The sequence below is a fragment of the Triplophysa dalaica genome, chromosome 4 (genome assembly GCF_015846415.1).
Source record: "Triplophysa dalaica isolate WHDGS20190420 chromosome 4, ASM1584641v1, whole genome shotgun sequence".
Taxonomy (NCBI): Eukaryota; Metazoa; Chordata; class Actinopteri; order Cypriniformes; family Nemacheilidae; genus Triplophysa; species Triplophysa dalaica.
In genome coordinates this window covers 26,075,571-26,096,880 of record NC_079545.1, presented here as the reverse complement: position 1 = coordinate 26,096,880, position 21,310 = coordinate 26,075,571, and the positions used below count along the sequence as shown (strand labels likewise).

The window sequence follows — 21,310 nt, the reverse complement described above, 5'->3', positions numbered from 1 at the left end:
TCACAGCAAAACATACTCAACTCAACTCATCCTTTATTTATTTTTACCCTTTTTATCGTAACAAAGCAGCTCTACATGAGACATATTGACTGTAAGCAAACCAATTAAAGTTACACCTGTCAAAACAAGAAAAAGGTGAAAAAAACAGACAGACACACACAATATGCACATGTACTAACACACATACACAGACAAGCACGCACACACACACACACAGACAAGCACGCACACACAGACACTCATGGACGCAAGCACAGTGAAAGCACACATTTAAGATAAAGAAGAGAGAAGCACAGGTCAAATATTAAACAGACTATAATTCCTTTATCAATTATGTAAAACTTAAAAATTTGAATTAAAATTTGAATATTTTTACACGGTGCAGTTATCGTACACATGTGTATCAGGTGAATCATACAATAATGTCAAAATATTAGAAAGAAGCAAAAATGAAGTCCCACCTCTGACCCTTACATCTTCTGGGCAAAAGCAGGTCATAATAAAACATTTGAATGAGAGTTGCAAACTGTCCATTTTCATGAGATTATGTTGTTTATGCCCCACACATATGTAAGCACAACATTAACATTATTAAAACTGTACAGCTTTCCATTTAGCTTTAGGAATCTTTTAAATGATTTTCTATTTTGCAGACCACTTAAAAAGCCAAATAGAAGGTAATTAAAAACTACACTGTGTACATTGTATAAATATTTTCCCTTTAGATTACACCAAAAATGATATAGCCTCACACTAATGGATCTATAATTTTGTCAGCATGCATTTTTGTTATTTTGTTAAAATTGAACAGTTACTTTTAGCCACTGAACCAAACGAGCTGACTGCTACACTGTAGCTAAGAAACTGCACAAAACCCTCTCACACATGCTGTGCAGTGACACAAAACTGTCAGTTACATTATCAAAGTGATAGAAAAAGAAACACTTATCACAAACTATAATAATATGAATAATCAACGCATAACAACAATTTAATCATTCAAATGTGTTACTTGTGTTGATGATTCATATAATTAATTTAATGTTGGTGCTTTTTATTGTTACTTTTTACTGCTTTTCAATCATCCAATCAACACATGGACCTCTTCATAACAACCACTGATGTTGTATCAACCACTATATTTAATATACTGTAGCTATACCGAATCTAGCATTTGCCATAATTCTTGATGCACCTAATGTGAAAACCTTTCGTTAGTTGCCTTGACACTAAGGTACTTGTTGTAATGTAGACTCTACTGTCATTTCATTCGGGTCCATTTGATGGATGTGCACCACTGGGCAGGTGTCAAAGACCATTGTGAAGTCATGTGTCACTCACTATCTCTGGTGTATTTCCGAGATCTGCTCACTCTCAGCTTGACTATAAGAGTCGTTTTTTGCCTGCACCATTCTGCAAATCATTTCTCCAGCAATACACGAGCACTAAAACAGTCTTTAAGGTGTGGAGTCTGTCTCCAAGGAAATAAATAAGACATTTATATAGAGAAATTCAATGTTAGCATCAAAAGCCTTTTTGTTTCAATCACTCTTTTATTCACATGTTCTACATTGATTAACTATTAGCTTTTTGTGTGTTTGCAAAGCAAGATTTATTGGTAACCCTTTACTTGTATTTCTTAACATAAACAAATGTATCAGCTAACATGAGCGAGCAAATTCGATTTTCAGCATTTGTTAATCTTTGTTAATGTTGGTTCATTGTGCAATAACAAATGTGAACAGTTACTTTTGATTTAAAAAAATGTATTAGTAATCGCTGAAACTAGCATGAATTAAAATGAATATATGCTCTATAGAAGTATTCTTCATTGTCTGTTCTTGTCAGTTAATGCATAAAGTTACCAAATACAATCTTATTGCAAAATGCTACACTTGAATGGAATTTGTTTAATTGCTTATAGCATGAAAAATCATGAATAATGACAAATGTGTATTATTCGTAACATCAAAAAATACATGTCTCCTGTGTGGCATATTCCATTTTGTACAAAACATACTTTTTCGAACTCCTCCCAAAAATGTGTCTTTTACAAAATTTGGTGAAAAGCATAAATTTGTATTTAATTTATTTAATTAGCAGGGACAATAGACATGACTGCCCCAGAATTAGCTACAGGGCTACATTTCATCTGTAGTCCCTGGACAGGAATTCTAATGCAAATTACAGCTATTAAATACATCCTTCAACAATAAAAGCTCATGTAACACAAAATTCCAAACAACCCAAACAACACAATAAGTCACAATTTACAGACACTCCTGACAATAAGATATTCAAAGCTTCAGTTCTCGTATACATCGTCAATGAATGTGAAGATGAGCACGCCAAAGGGTCATGGCCGCATCCTTGCAATACTTTGACATATTCACACAAAACTTTGTGTACAACATCAGAACAACATCTGTTGCACCTCATAGTGGTCAAAAGTTATAAGTAATTTTATATATAAATAAAATCCATTTTATCCATAATTTATCATAAATCCACAAAATGTTGTTAGCTGTGTTTTTTCCAGTCTTGTTTGATTAAAAAATATATGTTAAACCAATGAATGTTATATTATTGGTTGCTTCTTGTATGATAAAGGCTTTTTTCATATGTCTTTAAACAAGAAACTGTGAGACATAAATTGACCAATGGGACTCTAACCCAGAGAGTTTCGCCTCATTTCAGTAGTCCAGCACAAACCACTGAGTTGTAGGCAGGATAATAAGAAAGAAAAATCAAAACCGCTACCATTAAATAACAAAGTGGAGAAGAAGCCCCATCTGTTGTTTGTGCATGGTTGCGTACATAAAGCCCAGGCACAGCTGGTGCTGGAGGAAACACTGCCTTGCCTTTGTACCCCCACCTCTCCTCCACCCAGCCCTTGCTTTTGCGTTGTCCCTGACATGCTAGATTTGTCAACTGGGTACGCCTCAGCATCCTCCCAATTCCTCATTGATCTGATTTGATTAGGGAGGATGTTTGCAACTCGTGTGCCACTGCCAGCTCAGAGACACAGCATAGACAAAAGGATGAGAAGGGAGGAAAAAAGCAATTAATTGCTTCCCCTTTTAGAGACAGAATTTGAGCAACCAGACAAATAATTGTGGCCTTCTTTGTAAGTTTGGTGAGACCCAAACAGAACACGTAATTGAGAAGGGATTGTTGTCGTTTGGCATTTCACGTGTTTAATGTGGTCTCCAGCTGTGCGAGGAATTATATCTGTGACACGCTGTTTATGCAGAATGTGGAGGAGGAGCACATATGCTGCCGCTAATGGCAAACATGGCCAGATTTATTATAAGATTTATTTATATATAAGGACTAAATGAGAATATAACTTCTTTGTTATTTGCTGTGGATCACAGCCGAAGGAAACAACAATTCTAATGAGATCTCTTTGACATCCGGTTGTTTCTCCTGGTCGATGATAAGAATGGTCAACAAATGAAGAGTTCTGCATCTCCGATTATAAGATGTAATGTCTCATTTGTGTCAATTCCTGAGAAAGTTTTGTAAAAGCATCTGAGAAAAGCTTCATACTTTCTATTAAGTGCTCTAAGCTATAAAAAAGCAAACTCAAAGCAATAAAATGTTCCTCTGGGTCTCCAAACTGTTTCTGGCAATATGAGTAGCCCAGCCAAAAACCCTGGAAATTCCTCAGCTTCAAATACGACACTGTACTTGAAAATGTATTTGTGCATGAACCCACTGCATATGCAGCCAAAAGCTTTTTCCTGCATTGCTTTTTAGCCGGGTATGAAAAACATTTATCATTTGTCAGGGAACAGAACCGCAGGGATCCACACTCTCATTACTGGTATAGCCTGGTTTCCCCCTGCACATCTACCACAGTATTCCTCTTCTGAGCCACATCAGGTCCAGAAATACATTAGCAGAAAAGCTCTCCTTCACTATCAACAGTTGAGAGATTGTAGAAGATCATCTTCCCTTTGCATTGACATTATGGATAGGAAATATTGTAGTAGAAGGGTAAATGCTATCACAAGGGTAAAGCTTAGATCAGCTTATAGAATATCTGACGTAGCTCCGCCTTTGACTCATGTCATTGGTTAAGACCATGTTGCTATGCCAAGATGGTCATAACGCTGAAACAAACAGCAATGTGATAACACTAGTTTGGGAAGTATTTCTAATATTAAAATAATGTACAATTAATTTTGCCTTACCTTTAACTATCATTTTAAATCTTTAAAGAATCATTGAAGCTAAATAATTGCTATAAAATAAATACTACTTTTTTATTAAAAGATGCTACTTGGAGAAACGGCAGTTGCTATATCTACAAGTTTATCCAACTTCAATGCATATCACTGCACCTGTAGCAGCAATGGTGGATTGTTTTTTTTTATTGTTATGTTTGTTTAGGGGCTTTTATTCAGTGCCAGTTGGGTCTTTTCATATATTAAAAATTGTCCCATTAGCAATAACAAACTAAACTAATTACATTTTTGGTTATTATTATTTTAAATAAGTCACTTTGTGCCTTCAATGTTGCTTAAACATTTTTTGTCGCTTTTTGTTGAACTCAATTGAGATAACTAATATTTTTAGGTTTAATTACCTCAACAATTTAAGATAACCAGGTAACTTAATAAAAAAAACAATTTGTCATGACTAAAATTTTCCGAAATGTTTTCCTGTCATTTTATGAAGCAGTTTCTTAAGGTCTCACCCTGACATTTAAACATACATCTTCATATAAAAAGTTTTTTTTAAAGCGTTACGAAATACTTAACAACATTTATTTATTTATGTTAATAGAGTTGGTTGTGTTCCAAATAATAGAAAACAATGTTAGTTTTTTCGCTATTTTAAATCCTCATCTGGCAACGTCAAAGGACCCCCCTTCCGACACTGAAAGGGGGTTGCCCCACCACCGGAATGCGAGACCCTCGTTAGAGCGCCCGTCTCCCATGCCGGAACATTAGCCGGTTTGAAGCCTGCTCCTCATGGGTGCGAGTAAGGCCGGAACAGTAGCAAACTGTGTTTTACACAGGAAAGCTTTTATAAGGAAGACAAGTGGACTTTTGGACTTGCTCATCAAGGTATTCTGTGACAGGAATGCGGTTTTGGACATGAGGACTTTACCATCTCTTCAAATCTTAGTTGCATTTTTCAAAACGACAGTGAGGTAAACTGTAGCTGAAAGGGGGGGTTTCATGACCCTTTGATAATGAGAAACAAGTGTCCCAAAACTTTTTGACCGGTAATGCAAAAATATTACACACAATGCACCCAAGGGCTCAGGACTCAAAATGAGTTATACAGTATATGGCTGGTCATGTTATCACAAGGTGATCGCCCAAATGAGACAACTTTCACATGTATACCAAAAATGCTTTTATAAGGTTGTTGATAGGACTGGCATCATTTTAACAACACGTGGCAAAAGTGTTTGCCTTGGAGTGCAACTTTTTTAATAAGAGCAAAATTGCTGAGTGCGCCCTTAATCCTCATCTGACTTGGAATGTTTTATTAAAAAACTTAAAAATCAACTGTGCTGACTAACCTGAAAATTTAGAATAGTGTTGTGAGTGCAATGGCCCAGTCCCTATCTATTATATAAAAATTCAATACAGCCAAAAATACTGACCAGACTGCATAGAACCTACCACAAAAAAACAAAGACCCACTGAACGATAACATATCTCCAAGTGCTGACAGTTTCCAATTAGTTTATTGATTTACGCCGAGAGTTAAGTTAGTGTGAGGCAAACTGTCAGGATGCTCTGCTTCTGGTCCTTGATTATCTTCTGCGGCAGTTCCTTCCAGCAGAGCAGGTTTGGTAATCTTTGCTGTGTGCTTGACTCTTACTAACCCACCCTCCTTTCTTTTTCTCTCTCACTTTCTCCTTCTCTTTCTCTGATTGGCCATCTGCTTGTGTGACTGTGTGCCTGTAGAGAAGTGTCCGACTGCTCTCTAATAAGCCTCACAGAGGCCGTGGAGCTCATCAGCAGAGAATAGACTTGCACTTTACTGAGGACCACTGCAGCTTTGCTCTGAGGAGATTCACCTCTGTGCACCATGTGTCGACGGGCTTGCGATCCTGCAAGCTGTTACTTGACAGTCAGTTATTGGCTTGTTCTCAGGTCATATCAGTTTACAGCCGTGATGTCTCCAAAATTGAATTTCTTGAATTTTTGTTTACTTTCTGTAGCCACCTGTTCAGCCCATACCAGGTCGGAAATTATTCTTAATCCCTCTGGCCATGAACCTGTACGTTTCATCATTTTTATTCTTTTATTTACGTGTATCACTTTGTTCTTTGCACCTGTGGGATAAACAGTGCCTGTCATTGTGTCTTTCACAGGACAAGACGAACCAGACGCTGTCTTTTAGTAACAGAGCACCTGTCATACAATACAAGGAGAAATTGTGATTTTGTTCCTCAAATTTTAGAATTAATGGCTTAATGCAGGAATTTTCCACATGTCTTACATTTACAGCTTACATTGCTTTATCCTATACATTTTACATAGGTATTTGCAATCCTCTGGGAACGAACCCACAACCTTGCATTGTTAACGCAATGCTCTCACCACTGAGCTACAGGAAAGCTACAGGAATTTTGTCTTCCAAAAATGTTTTGAAGAAAAGAACTAAGAGTTAAGTCAATAGAAATTATCTGTGTCTTTGCTCACTGCTCACATTACTTGCAAAAACATTTCAAAATTATTTTAAATTTTGTAAAATTTCTTATTTATAGGTAAGTGTTTATGTAAAACGGTAAGGTCAAATAAAAGAAATATATATATATATATTCAAATAAATATATTGTTTATATTTGCATTGCTGTGCAGAAAATGAAAGCTGGAGAAACACGTCAAGATAACTGTATTTTTCAGACCTCATACTGCAAAGAAAGTTCATATTAACTTTTTTACAGGTTCATGTGTCCTGTCATGCTGTCAGTCTTTCACATTGCTGTTGGGTGACCTTTTGTAACTCCTGAGGTTTGGTTTTGTTGAAATTTAACCGACACTGGACTGGAATGGCCCCAACACATCTAGAAATGAAAATGAAAATTTAGAATGGTTTCTTAATGTTTTCCACAGCTGTATACTGTTGACGTACCTTATAACTTAAGTTAGTTAGCTTTGTTATCTTTAGTTTACATGTGATCCTATTGGTACAGGACAACCATTAAGTAAAACTCTTTAAAACGAATCTATTTAAAGTCTTCAGTATTTCTGTAATGTGTTTTTGTTTTACTATAGCTCCATGCAAGTCATTTAAATTGATCATTATTATTATAGTGCCTAATACAGAAATGCATCAGTCAACCTCCATATAGTGACAGTTCAATTCACTGTGGCATAAACAGTTTGTAACGCTATCAAATGTCTCCAAATCCCTCCAGCTGCTCAGTAGTTTTGTTCACTACGACATAAACCCTCACAATTGCACTACACGGCGTAATAAATGAAAAATATATTCCTCTGACAATCCATGGTCCTGGTTTCCACACTTCCTCCAATTATTCCATCTCAGTAGGTCTAGCCATGAGCTTTTCCGCTCCACAGGTGCCTTCATCACGCCAGGCTTTGTCTCCGTCTAATTGGCTGGCTGAACGGCCCCGTGGCCTCAGAGGAAATCGTGTCCTCAAATGCGGAATACACAGAGTTGAATTATTGCTCTTAATCCAGGAGAAGGGCCTCCGCTATGACCGAACCTTTTGCACTTAATTAAAGAAAAAGGCTGAGGTGCAGGCCTGGTAGGACTGAGATAAGTCAGGGAGGCGAAGGACGATGCTCGAGAGAGATGATAGAGAGAGACTGAGATAATGCTATTGTGCGGAAAGTGGAAATGAGAATTCCAATTAATATATGTAAGGATTAAGCTTTAATGTGAAATTCACTAGATGCAATTTATTACATATGCTAGATTTAATATTAGATTATTTTTCCTTTTGACCAGGCAGGTCACGTTATTATGTTATTATAAACTCACCCTTTACCTATATATTTTTGTTTTTCAAAGTTTTGCTGTACAGAAAATGTATATAGCAGAGACCAGAAACACAATTCGCCAATTTTTTCCTAATACAAATAAAGCCCCAATTTTTTTTTATGTCTATTTTTCCACAGCATAAAAGCTCTTTTTTTCCATTTCACAGAACTGTCAGATATTAGCTAAATTATGCATGGCAGCACAATTAGAGCAGATGTGATTCATATGAATCTGAAAAAACAAGTGCAAAAACAAACCAGTGGAAAGTACCCAGTTGTAGTTCTGTAGGTCAGACATACACTGAATCTTTGCATATTCATCCATATCCAGTTTTTTCCGGAAAATGGGGTTATGTATTATATATGTACAGTATATAGATGAATATTCCCCCAGGAGTTCACACTTCGCAGCACGGACCTGCTATTAGCATAAAATAACAGCTTGGAGCATGTCAAGTTACTTCGACATGTGTGAAATGTCACCATGGGTCAGTTAAACTTTTGGATTTTCAGCTAACACATAGCAACTAGCAGTATCCATATACATTACATATATGGGCAATTCCAGCGTTATGGATGTAACGCTCAGCGAATGTATTTGTTACCAATGTACTGAACCATCTGTTTATATTTTACTAAACCCTTGTTGATAGGATAAATATAAAAAAAGTATATACAGTATATGGATATGTTTATGATATTGTGTTGTCCATTACATGCACTTTGAGTCGATTTGAAAGCAATATATGCAACCATTAAATGTATAAGTCATGGGTGGGCTGAGCAGCAGCCTTATAAAGATTTTCCACTGGCTGATTTTCTCCATTTGAATTTTACCTTCAGGCATTATTACCCCTAATAAAATACTACAGTCTGCTGTACATTTTATTTGTTTACAAAGAGACATGATAAGGCCCTAATTGACTCAGCTACAGACACGCTATTATCTACACATATCTTATGAAGCATGATTGACCTCTTGTGTTTCAATAGTAATTGCTTTTTTCCAGGTAATTAAAAAACATTTTGTTAGCATTTTGTTACTGATACCCTTTTTGAAATGAAAGTCATACAGGTTTGAAACAACATGGTGGTGAGTGAATGATGTCTGCTCCTGGCACACAAAAAGAACAGCACCTTTGTAGAGTCACTTGCCCATTTAAGAACCAGGGGTCGGATTCACAAAACATTCTTGAGAATAATGTTCTTAAATGCATTAAATTCTAATTTAAGAAATTAGTTTTTTAAGAAAAAGGACTAATGTTATGTGATCCTCAAAAATACTTGAGACAGTCTCAAGATCGATCTTAAAATCCAACATTACAAATTCTTGAAACAAAAGCTGTCGTTATTATCTTAAAGTTAAAATTGTCTATAAAGGGGTCATATGGTGGGAATACGTGTCTTTGATGTGTTACCCATTGCATGTATAAAACACATTACAAGATGCATTCTATCCAAAAGTGAATGCTCACCCAGATCTGCCTTAAACGCTTCGTGTAACCACACCCCTACAAATCTTCGTCAGTTTGTGGCATGATTTGACTAAGACCGCCCAAATGTACACGCAAGTATGGTGGGCGTACCTGTCAGTACAATTGCTATGGAACCTGATGTTCCAAATATGGTAAGAGGCGTAACATTTCTGTCACACGGTTGCAGTATTCGACCAATCACTACACACTGGTTAACTGGTCAATCATAGCACACCTTGTTTTTAGAGCGATGAGCTTTTTAAAAAATCTGTGCGTTTCATAGAGGCACGGCAAAGAGGAAATAAAAACATGCGGAAAATACAGTGTTTTTAAAACTTACTTCGTTTATACACATTACATTGGACTCAAATGATAATATTTGTTTTAGCCATGTCATATGACTCTTTTAAATCTGAAGAGGGACCAGGTGATATTTTGTTGTTTCACATGTGACATGTCATTATCATAATTTTATCATTTACTTGCCATTGAGAAATTTATTTATGGGTATAATATGTCAAACTGCCTTATTGTAAAAAGCACTTATTTATTTTTTATAATGAAACCTGAAATAAGTGACTCGAAACAGAGAGGGTCACAAATATTATGGCATCGTAACACAAAACTGTTATAATTACACCCAACATGCTAATATATGCATAAGAATGCGCCTTTTACATAAATAAAGTTTATTGTATAGATGAATGAATACAGTTAACTCATGAGAAGGTAAGTGTAATAATTGACAAAGTACATGTCGTTTTATGATTTTATGAAGATGTTTTGAGAAAATATTTGAGAACTTCTTAAAAGTCCAGTGTATGAAATTTAGCGGTATCTATGGGTGATGTTGTGAATTGCAACCAACGGCTCACTCCATACCTCCCACCTCCCTTTCGTAGCATTTAGGTGGCTGACATAGAACTAAGATGTTGACACGCTTCTTTGCCGAAAGACAAAAATGTATTTACAAAACGCACTCAGAGCAGTTTGTCTGTTTAGGGCTACTGTAGAATCAATCTTGTGAATTCCATGTAAGGGGACCTGTGTTATATGTAGATAGAAAAAGGGAATTCTAAGATAATAAAAACATAATGCTTCATTATTTAAGGTCTTTATAAACCTCTGAAGACATAGATATGTATATTACATTGTACTCTGTCAATAGATCTTAAAAATATATACATTAGACCCTTTAAAAATGTTTGAGAATACACACTTTCCCACATTCCTATGACCTTTCCTTTCATTTATTTTAAGAACGATCTTATATTTTGTCTTAAGAAGAGTTTTGTGAATCCCATGAATTTCATAAAATAAATATTCAAGACAGTATCCATAAAAATGTCTTTTAGATCAGGGGTTGCCAAAGTAGGGGCGGGGGGTCACAAGGTCGCATAAAGTAAGGGGCAGCAAGTCATTTAACAGCACCACGTTGAACATTCCCATATGTGCACGCAGATTATTTTTTAAGGCTTTAAGTTAAGGATATTCTTATTTGTCGAAAAGAAACGTTGGTGAACCGACCAACGACAACGCAGGGCGTTTGCATATAAAGGACATCCATCTTCCATCAGCACTCGAATCACTCAGTTTGATGAAATTTGACCATCTGTAGTAATTGTTCATGGTTTATGTATAACAACAAGTAAAATAATGAGTAAATAAGTATAAAGTCATTTTCTGTTAGACTGTGTTCTTTTGTGTTGTCATTATGCGCGTGTTTGGATAAACGTAATTAGCGCATGTGCACAGTTGCGCGCAGTGTTTGTATACTTTAGCCACCTCTGAGGGTATTGAGGGTATTGAGGGTATTGAGGGTCTCGAGTCCATGGCAATGTTATTTTTGGGGTCAAGGCATGAAAAGTTTGGGAACGCATGTTAAGGACGACTCCTCAAGGAAAATAGTTAACACTCTGAAAGGGAAAAATATATCTTGTGTGCAAAGAAATCTATGACACAGCATTCACTTTTAAATTACTATCCATGAAACACTTTCACTGATGAGTGTGGAAGTGAGCAACCTCAATTATAAATGTCGAGAGGAAAGAACATCTCATCCATTGAAGATTAGCTCTTGATAAACACTGAAATGAATCTATCATCTTGAAGTTGTGCTCATGATCACTGTTTAATCCTATCATTGACTCACCTTGACAGAGATCTTCCCTTCATCCTTTGGTAAGTGTGCAGCCAGAAACCAGTCTCCCGGGAGGGGGCTGGTGACATTGAAAACCCCTGTGGTGCGGTTGGGCAGCGTCCATGTCAAAGTGACAGCGAAAGAGTCTGGTATGATGGTGTCCTTTGGAAAGCGAGTCTGGAGGGGGTCGATCACAGGTGGAGCTCCTGCCCTGAAGTACCTGTAAACCAAAGTGACATTTTTCACATTCCAAAACATTTTGTCATGCTGTGGACTGTCTGCTTGGATGCGACAAAAATGCATCGGAGACCGTCATTGTAAGAATAGTATTATTTCTGTTTCAATGTGCTTCACTGGCTTTCAGTTTCTTAGTAAAGTTGAACCATGTGATTTCTGTCGCACTAACATAATTCCAACAATTTTCAAACACTCTTGCATTGCAGGAAAAAGGAATAGAACCCAACAGCACTAGCCCCCATTCGCTTCTATTGTATAGACACAGAACCAATGCAAGAAAAGGGGGGCCAGTTAACAACATTCTTTAAAATATCTTCTTTTGTGTTCTGTGGAAGAAAGAAAGCCATACAGGTTTGACATGACAAGAGGGTGAGTAAATGGTAACTATCACTTAAACTACTTATCTGAAGTCTGTTTTGCTTTATAACTATTCTTGGATCAACAGACATCAATATGTAAGGCAATACTCCATAGGAGAAAGTAAAACACATAAATGTGTATGTATTTGCAAATGTGAACATTTTTGTGAAATAAAAAAAGGAGACAAATCACATCTTGAAATAAAGAACTTGAATCAATTAGAATCCAGGAGACCAAACAATCTCTCGCACAAAAGGAAACGAGCATTGTGACTATTACTAAATTATGCATGAAGTGAATCGTAAAAATATTCCAACATTTAACTCAACCGTTAATTTTTTTCAGCAATGCTTTCAAATTTAGGAGGCACTGACTTGGAACAGCAACCCAACTGGGCTGCGATTACAAAAAAAGGCAGAGAAAGAAGGGAAAGAAAATCATTCACTCAGAACAGACTCATTTTCGACACAGAACTGTTCTTTATTTCAACATGGGAGCGCACAAGAGTAAAATCTTCCCCAAGTGTCTCTAAGCTGTCAGTCAAGGCACAGATACAGCCAGACAGTGGAAGCCTGCAAGAAATCATGTAAAGAAACTTTTTCTAAAAGGCCTCAGTGTCTGCAATTATTTTTGCTCAATGCACTGTTTGTGTCTCCCGTAGTTTGTCAGTCGCAACCCTGACAATCCTTGGGGAATAAAAGACTTGTGTATCGGGTTTTACGACGAAGACTATCAATTACTCTCTATCTCTCTCTCTATCTCTATCTCTCTTGTTTTCAGAAGTAGACATTTTTTGCTGGAAAAGAGAGCAAAATCATGCGTGTTTTATAGCGTGTGTAATAAATTCATGTAACGATTGAGGTGTATATTGCTATTGTGTCTGCTGATGAAATATCTTTGGTGCTCCAAAAAAAAACGGATTTACCTCAGTCACTGCACACATTTACCAATACACCTCTACACCAATCTATACGCGGTTTTCTTTGTGTGTTTCTCCTTCCCATAATGGACAAGCAATCTTCAGGGGGCCGTGCTAACCCAGGGGCCCGGGAACCTTGACAGGTAATAACTCAAACTACTGTTGCTGGTGCTCTACAGGGTTATTAGATAAGTCATCCTGCCCTTCTTGTACTTTGAGCAGAAGGAGCTGGTGTACCTTAAAGATGTCACATCATTCAGGGCCTTGTTTCAAGATGGAGGGCACCATGCTCGCATACATGATCTGGCCAGTTTAATATAGTTAGGTGTAAGTGCCAAACTCAGGCTAAATTGTGTATTGTCAGGTCGATGATTTTAGTGCTGGGTAAGGATTTCAGTTAAGGTTGTGTTTTGTACTGACTCGTCAACTTTTTCTTGGAGGGTCTAATTCATGGATTGTGTCAATGAAAAAAACACCAGATTTATACTGTATCCATATATGCACTTTCATGTGATTCTGGCAGAAATGTTGAGTTCAATATGTAATACATTGCTCCGAAAGCTTGGTTTTATTATCCACTAAAACAATGCAGTTTAGTATGACTCAAATAGTTATGCATCTACACATGCTTAAGGATTTTACTGTCAAGCTCATCAGAGCACCATGAAGCTGACCTAAGGGCTGCCCAATTATGACAAAAATCATAATCACGATTATTTTGGCCAATATTGAGATCCCGATTATTTAACACGATTACTCTTTACATTTAAGAACAACACAGAAAACTGGAAAAAAACTTGCCTTTTAAACTGGGAATTCAACTGAGAAAACAAACGTAAAAATAGCACAGCTGAACCACGTAGAAAGGAGTGCGCTCTATAGCGGTTAGATAAAATCCCGTGGATTTATAGCACAAGAAAAGAGAGGACCCATGCAAAATTGAATGTGGCACAATAATTGTTTTATCCTCGATTATTTTGTTTATAATTGTTGAAGGCCAAAGTTGACGATTACGATTCATTTTCGATGAATTGCACAGCCCTAGCTGACGTAAGTAACAGACAGAGACAATGTAACTCAATCATGACCAGATGGATTATATCCTCTGATGTAGTGGGTGCGATACTTCACCCTCTTTAAGGTCAAAATTTCTTACTCAAAACACTGTTTATTAAGCATCAGTTTGTCAATAAGACTAAAGGGCTGTTAATAATTCCATTTCTTAGCCCACTTGCATCACCAAATAAAACAAGAAAATGTAAGATCAATGATGCCATTGGTCAGCAAACAGAAGGTAACATGCCCAAATGAATGCAGCTGGTCATTATATTGAGCCAATATGGAGGTGGGCTGTGTTTCCGGAAACCTTTTTAACTCTACATCATTCTTAAGTTATACCTTAGCTACCAGTTGTAGGGATATATAAGAATTACTGACTGACGGATCGGTTAGAAGGTTTCGGTAACGCAACCTTGGTCAGGATGCTAAAACAATCAGGTTCTGATAGCTGCACCTATAGTTTACACTCTTTGGGTAAATTAAACTAACAATACTTAGCCTTGAATCTAAAGAGGATGTACTATAACAATTGAATAAAAATTTGTTGCATTGAATCCACATATTATTATTTTGTGACAAATTATTTGTACTACAGATACATTTGTGCACATTGTTCTGTACATTTTGGGACTTTTTTAGAGAACAGAATGGTTTTATCTACAACATCAAATGGAATGCAAAATGCTTTTTATCTAAAAAATTATCAGAACACAGATATTACCTTATAATTCCAATGCAACAAATTGTTACACCTTTGATTTATAGGAGGGGAAATGATAAACTTTGCGTACAAAAGGAGTATTTCCTAAAATGGCTTACGGACATATTTTCCTAATGTTTTCCCTGATGTTCTTACTTTTGTCAATTTTAAGAAAAGATCATATAGTTTTTTTCCTCCTTATGGTTTCAGAACCATGGACAGCAACATACAGTGTGTTGCTGGTAGACAGGTCAACAATGTTGACAAAACTCCACACATTGCTTGTTTGTCAGGTTGCTTCAGTGTTGCTACTCTCTGAACTGACGATTGTACATTTACATCTCATCATTTAGCAAAACTTTTATCAAATGCAACTTACAAATAAAGGAGCATTTAACATTTTGACATTAGAACCAACAATGAAGGGCTATGAAATATGACAGAAAGGCTGGATGTTTTCTATGAAGGGATGAAGGTGTATTCGTGTCTGGGATGTTAAGCATTTATTTTGCCTCCATAGCAAAAAAAAAAAACGTTTCTTTGCTTATAGACATCACATAATCATGCAAACACAAATTACATCAAACTGACATTTTCTGAGACTTTGTACACGACAGATCATGCAGAAAAAATCATGCAATTTTATCTTTGTGAGTTATATTAAAGAAAGAGCACAGCAGATTTTTTTCGCAAAAGAAGAATTTACATACTGCAGCTTTAAACGGTGAAAAGACAATCATAATCCATTTAAACCTTTAGTTCACCAACAGGCACAGCTTGGCAAGACATTGTTCTCCATAAATGGCAGTAACCTTTGCTAAACTTTTGAGATTAAACAAATATTCTAACATGCAGCCTTTGTGTTTTTGTCATTGTAGTTTACTACTTTATTAGGTTTGTTGACGATCTCATCCCCTAGATTCTGCATTATGCAAATGAATGGCATAAATCTTGCTTTTGTTGTTCTCTTGTTTGTCTAAACAAACAGGCATGAAATGCAGATTGAGTGTTGGAGTTTAATAGAGGTGAGGCGATTTCCATCATTGTTCTGCTGTCTCACATTACCATGCCTCGTGCATTGAATGGCTGGTCCCTCTGTGACCATGTGGGAGGAATAAGATTTTACGATCATTAATGTGCATGACATTCACCATCTTAGAATTGATGAGGTCACTGATGAACAAACAATTCCGCTCAATAACTGCGTCTTTCTGAAACTCAGAAAATTTTATGTTTCAGGGGTTGATTTTTATTAATAAACAGATTGCATTATATTAATTATTTTAGATAAAGATCATACTAAAATTGTCTACAATGGCTTCATGATTCATTTTTAGCCATGTTCAGAAAACATCAGAACCATTGCTGGGGGTTGTTATTAGATAAATAAAACTAGTTACAACCTGAACAGTGTGTTATAAGGGGTTTTATTTCCTAAAAGACTGCCAAAGTTGACAAAAAAAAATACCAACACTACATGACTCATCCCAAATTTAAACATTGATTATCTAATGTGATGCTTCGCATTAGAAGGCTTCCCAAAAGATTTTGTTTGATGTTTCAAGACAGGGAAAAGACACTGCTGTGAAGACCTCAGGAGCTCACGGCTGAAGTTCTGCCCTGGCCACTTGGTTTGTATTGGGTGCAATTAGAGTTGTCATGGCTGGTCCGGCAGCACGATATTGATCTACGGGCCATAGTGTGAACTGCTATCCACAAGACCCAGTTGTTCTGCTGTCTCCCTCTTCTTTTCTTATCCTCCCACTTTATCTCTCCCCCGGCACTTACTACAGCCTGTTTAATTACCATCTCTCTATGGCACCCCCCTGCCTGCTATCTGACAGCTGAATCGACAGAATGGAGCCCTGCCTCGTTCATTATGAAAACAGCAAGATGACCTGAGGCCTCATGACTAAACTTTGTATTGCTTCCATTCTAAAATTTTGCGTGTTTTGGAATCTGCGCAAGCGCAAAAGGATTTAAGCAGTAAGTTTCTAGAGACTTTACTGTATTTTCAATATAGCGTCAGCTGAAGAGTGTTGTTTATGCTTTTATTTAGCAGATTAAAAAAATATTAAGACACAAATCTTTATTAAAGTGCAATCATTAAATATCTTCCATTCGTCAACAATACATTGACACCCTTTGCGGTGAAACTAATAGTACAAAGCTCAAGAGGCCATATCTATGATCACATTTATGGTAAGTCCATTTATGGCCATTTACTAAACACGTTTTTACCTATCAATAACGTGAAAATCGATGTTATTTTAGCTTACTAAAATGAAAGTGTTTTTGATTATTGAAATCAAATAAAGTATAGGCTGAAAAATTATTGGGAAAAAATAAACAAAAATAAATAAATGTTATATGTTTAAAGCAATAAAATTGTAAAAATTAAAATGAATTAATTTTATATATCAACATAAAAAATAAACAAACAAATAATAAACTGACAAGAGCATTTAACAAAGTTGCTAAATATTTAGCTGAAATTAACATAAAAATCTAAAAATAAAACCTAACTTAAATTATTAGTTAAAATAAACTATCACAACTCTGGTGGAAATTTAGTTTAAAGCATTCGGGTTATTATCAATGCAAAAATGGTAGGCCAATTTTCAAATTAGGCAAACATTGTTGGAGCTTACGCATTTACAACATTGTTTGCCTTAATTGTTTAGACTATTAAGAGTGTTAACTTGTGTTGCTTTCAGTTTCTTGGTTGTTGTTACAGAGTTACACATTTTCTTTCAAATTATTCCAAATAAGATGCTGCAATCTCATGTTGATGTACAAGCTCAACGTCTTTATATTTAAAAAAGAATGCAGAATGAGCTCTGGAGCATTTAACATTTCTCCTATAGAAATTATTTTGGAACCTTCTGAATGAGTAAAAAGTTAAGATAGGCCTTTTTGTTTTTTTTCTGTTCCGGCTAATCAAAAAAGTTCCCTCAAGATGAGGCTCAATTTTGTAAAAAAGAAGGAATACTTAAATCATAGACAGGTCATTTATTTTCTATGATAGGCCCCGAAGACACACATTGTATAATCACTCAAACTGGAACATGGGCGTACTAGCTGTAATTATGAAAGGCAATATGTGTCCGTGGAGTTATGACTGACTTCATGAGTTGAAAATAATGTCCTTCCAAAATCACTGTTTATACCACATTTTCTCATACAGTTTTCACTTAAGACATCCTAAATGTTTTTCTAAAATAGTATTAAAAGAAAAAAGACAAATAACAATAAAAAGATTTTGCACCACGAGAAATCTGAACAGCAATCCCAGGAAAGAGTCAAAGGACTTTTGAAAGGGGATGTTTAAAGCATGCCTGATGTTCATACTACCTTTAAGGTCATAGCCGAAACAGAAACACAGCATAAATAACAAACCTATTTCTCACAATAAATCAGCGTAGGACATTAGTCAAGGACACTCTTTCCTCTTTATAATGTCACACATTAAAGACATCATGAGCTTCTTTCTCATCACTTATGATTTACATTCAGTGACAGGCAATAACAAGGTCAGTGATTTGCTGGAGCTATTATGACAGCAAGCACACTGGGATTTGAAGACCTGAGTATTCAGTGAAAAGTATTCTGCATTTTGATTACCCAAGAGCCGAGACTAGCTTCAACAATCACTTTGGTGCTAGCACACAATGAACTGGCTACGAAAGTGTGCTAGGATCACTCAAGGATGACTTGAAAGAAATGGACAGAAAAAAATGAAGCTTATAAAAGCACCTTACAAAGTTCCTGAAAGGTTCAGGGTGCAAGGGCTGATATCATTGTGTTTTCACACTTCATTTCAGAACATTTAGGCTTTGTCTGTGTTCAGGAAGCATGGAAATGTGGCGCTTGGTCTCTCTAACATGAAGTGTGATGAGGGTTTTAAGTATAAATTGCTTCTTTTTAACCCTTTCATTCATTAAAAAGTGGTCATTTTTTTGTTTGTAACCTTGAGGCAATAACTGAAGGACTCGATCGCTCGAAAGTCTTTTATGACCAATAAAAGTATATCACCGTTCTAACTTTAGAGGACATTTGGAATTCATTAGATCTCTTAAAACAATCCCACTGAATGTGACCCTCTGAAAATTGGTAAAAACGTCAGATCTGGATTTTAAATCTTAACTGTATCACTTGGTTTTTTATGCTTATGAATCTCCAGTGTGCAGTTATGATGTGATTCCGCCAGCAGCGCATTTGATAAATGCCTTTTTATGGAGAGTGCAGAAAATTATCAGCATCTGGGAAATGATCCTTGGACGTGGTTTCAAATATATTTTATCAAGGCGAAGAGCAAGCGCTGTTCACTGCCGGCATTTGAAAGGTCATTATAGTCACATATTTGACATTTGGCTTTTATATTTCTCCTCTCATCTCCAATGCTGATTAGACATATTTGACCTCATCATGTGTTCATCTTTGCATCGCACCCTTTCAAGGGACGTAACTTAAGTTTATAGTCAACTCACACTGTCACGTTGCGGTCTGGGCAGCTGTCTCCAAAAGTCCCCCCTTGCTCCTTAAAGGTGATGAGGTTCCAAACAGCCACCACGGTGTCTTCAGGCACGTTGAAGTGGAAGAGCTCCACGCTGGCAAAGGAGCGGTAGGCGTTGAGCTTGCGAGGCGTCCGGGTGAAATAGTCAGTTACAAACAGGCAATCTATGGAATGGAACAAAGAGAGAGGCGTTTAAATGAAATACAGCTTTTATGGGGGGAAGATGGGTGGGGATAGATTTGGAGGAATCCGTCCTAATGCAGTTTGATTGACCTTCTTTCTGAGAGCCTCACCAGTGATTTAATAACACTTGTTCTGAGTCACGTGCCACGTGCCTTGGCTCTGATTCAAAAACCAAGACTCTATGCAAAATTAATGTCATTGCAGTCTTTCAATGCAGGGCCAGGGAGGAAGCACCAAAATGACATTTGCAATCTGCCTTAATGAGCCGTGGCTTCCTATGGCTCCATCTCCAGTGAGCCTAATGGCTTCCGATCTCCTTGTGATTTGTAGTGTGAAACATTTATACCCTGCCATCCAGTTACTTCAGTGTTATTCATGCATTCCATGTGTGGTCAATGCATAGGTGCAATTTATTGCAATTTGCTTTTCCCAGATTAATGTAGCTGTTACTAATGGACATTTTCAGTCAGTCTTAACTGCCTATCCATCACGGCCAATCCTTTAAAACTCTATATGGTTGTCACCTATAGGACAATTTTATTGCTCAGAGGTTGGTATTTCATAGCTCAGGAGATGTTATGGAGTTCACAGTTATCTGCATTTATTATTAAGCACCTAGGGAAAGGGGGAAGCTCATTTTGACTTTCTGTCCAAAAATCCTTAAAGTGATAGTTCACCAAAAAATGGAACTTCTGTCATCACTTACTCACCCTCTTGTTATTTCAAGCCTGTATGACTTTCTTTCTTCTTCTGAACACAAAAGAAGATATTTTGAAGAATGTTGTTAACTGGCCCCCATTCACTTTGGTTGGCATTGGTTCTGAATGGGGACCAGTGCTGCTCGGTTACCAACTTTCTTCAAAATATCTTCTTTTGTGTTCTGTGGAAAAAAGAAAGTCATACAGGCTTGAAATAACAAGAGGGTGAGTAAATGATGACAGAATTGTCATATTTGAGTGAATTATCACTTTTAGATGGTGGTGTCATTACAATTATTTTACAGCTCGAGATTGTGAAAGCCCACCCCAGACCTAGAAATACCTAATGATTTGAAATACCTTTTATCACGCACCATGTCAGAAGGGAAAATTCTACATAAAGTCTGCAACAAGATCAAATTATGCAGCTATTGCATCTTTTTGGCCCAACTTTGTCGAGACAAGCTCGACGGAACTTCCCTCAGCCCAGAAAATCAGTTGCTGCATGGAGGCACTTCGTTTTTATGCCTTGTGGAGTTTTCTGGAAGTGTTTGGGGATGAATGTGGGCTGAGAAAGACCTTGATGTGATTCAGCATTCAATCAGTGACAAATCCATGCCACTGATTACATACGTATGCCTTTCGCCAGGCACAACGTGATGAAGGCACATCGAGGCATCCATGCCATTGCGGGTGTCCCGCGAGTGATTGGCATTCTGGATGGGACACTTATCCCTATACACAAATGAGGGATTTACTCCAATAATGTGAATCAACACAGATCGTTGAGAACATTAACAGATGATGGCAAACTATGAGAATATGAATGACCCTTTCAAAAACAAGCAAAGCCAAACAGCCACTCAATGTAGCTGGTTAACGCAGAAAACGTATGGCTGTGAGGGTGTCGGATCGGACACTTTCAAAATTATAAATTCACATATATTTCTTTATTTATTTATACTATTTCAGTGAGCCCTGATAAATGCAATTTCTACTATTTCTTAAGCGTTTCTTCATTCTAAAATATTGTTTTCTCAA

At 36.7% G+C, this 21,310-nt stretch overlaps 1 protein-coding gene across 1 annotated transcript in view; it reads right to left on the bottom strand.

The window, feature by feature from the left end:
- tmem8b (transmembrane protein 8B) overlaps positions 1-21,310 on the bottom strand; it is a 120,232-nt gene that overhangs the window by 64,108 nt on the left and 34,814 nt on the right. Inside the window, exons 2-3 of the mRNA XM_056746407.1 lie at positions 19,363-19,552; positions 11,610-11,817 (exon numbers count right to left, since the gene is read on the bottom strand). Of these exons, the coding sequence (XP_056602385.1) occupies positions 11,610-11,817; positions 19,363-19,552 (398 nt within the window). The remainder of the gene's footprint in view (positions 1-11,609; positions 11,818-19,362; positions 19,553-21,310) is intronic.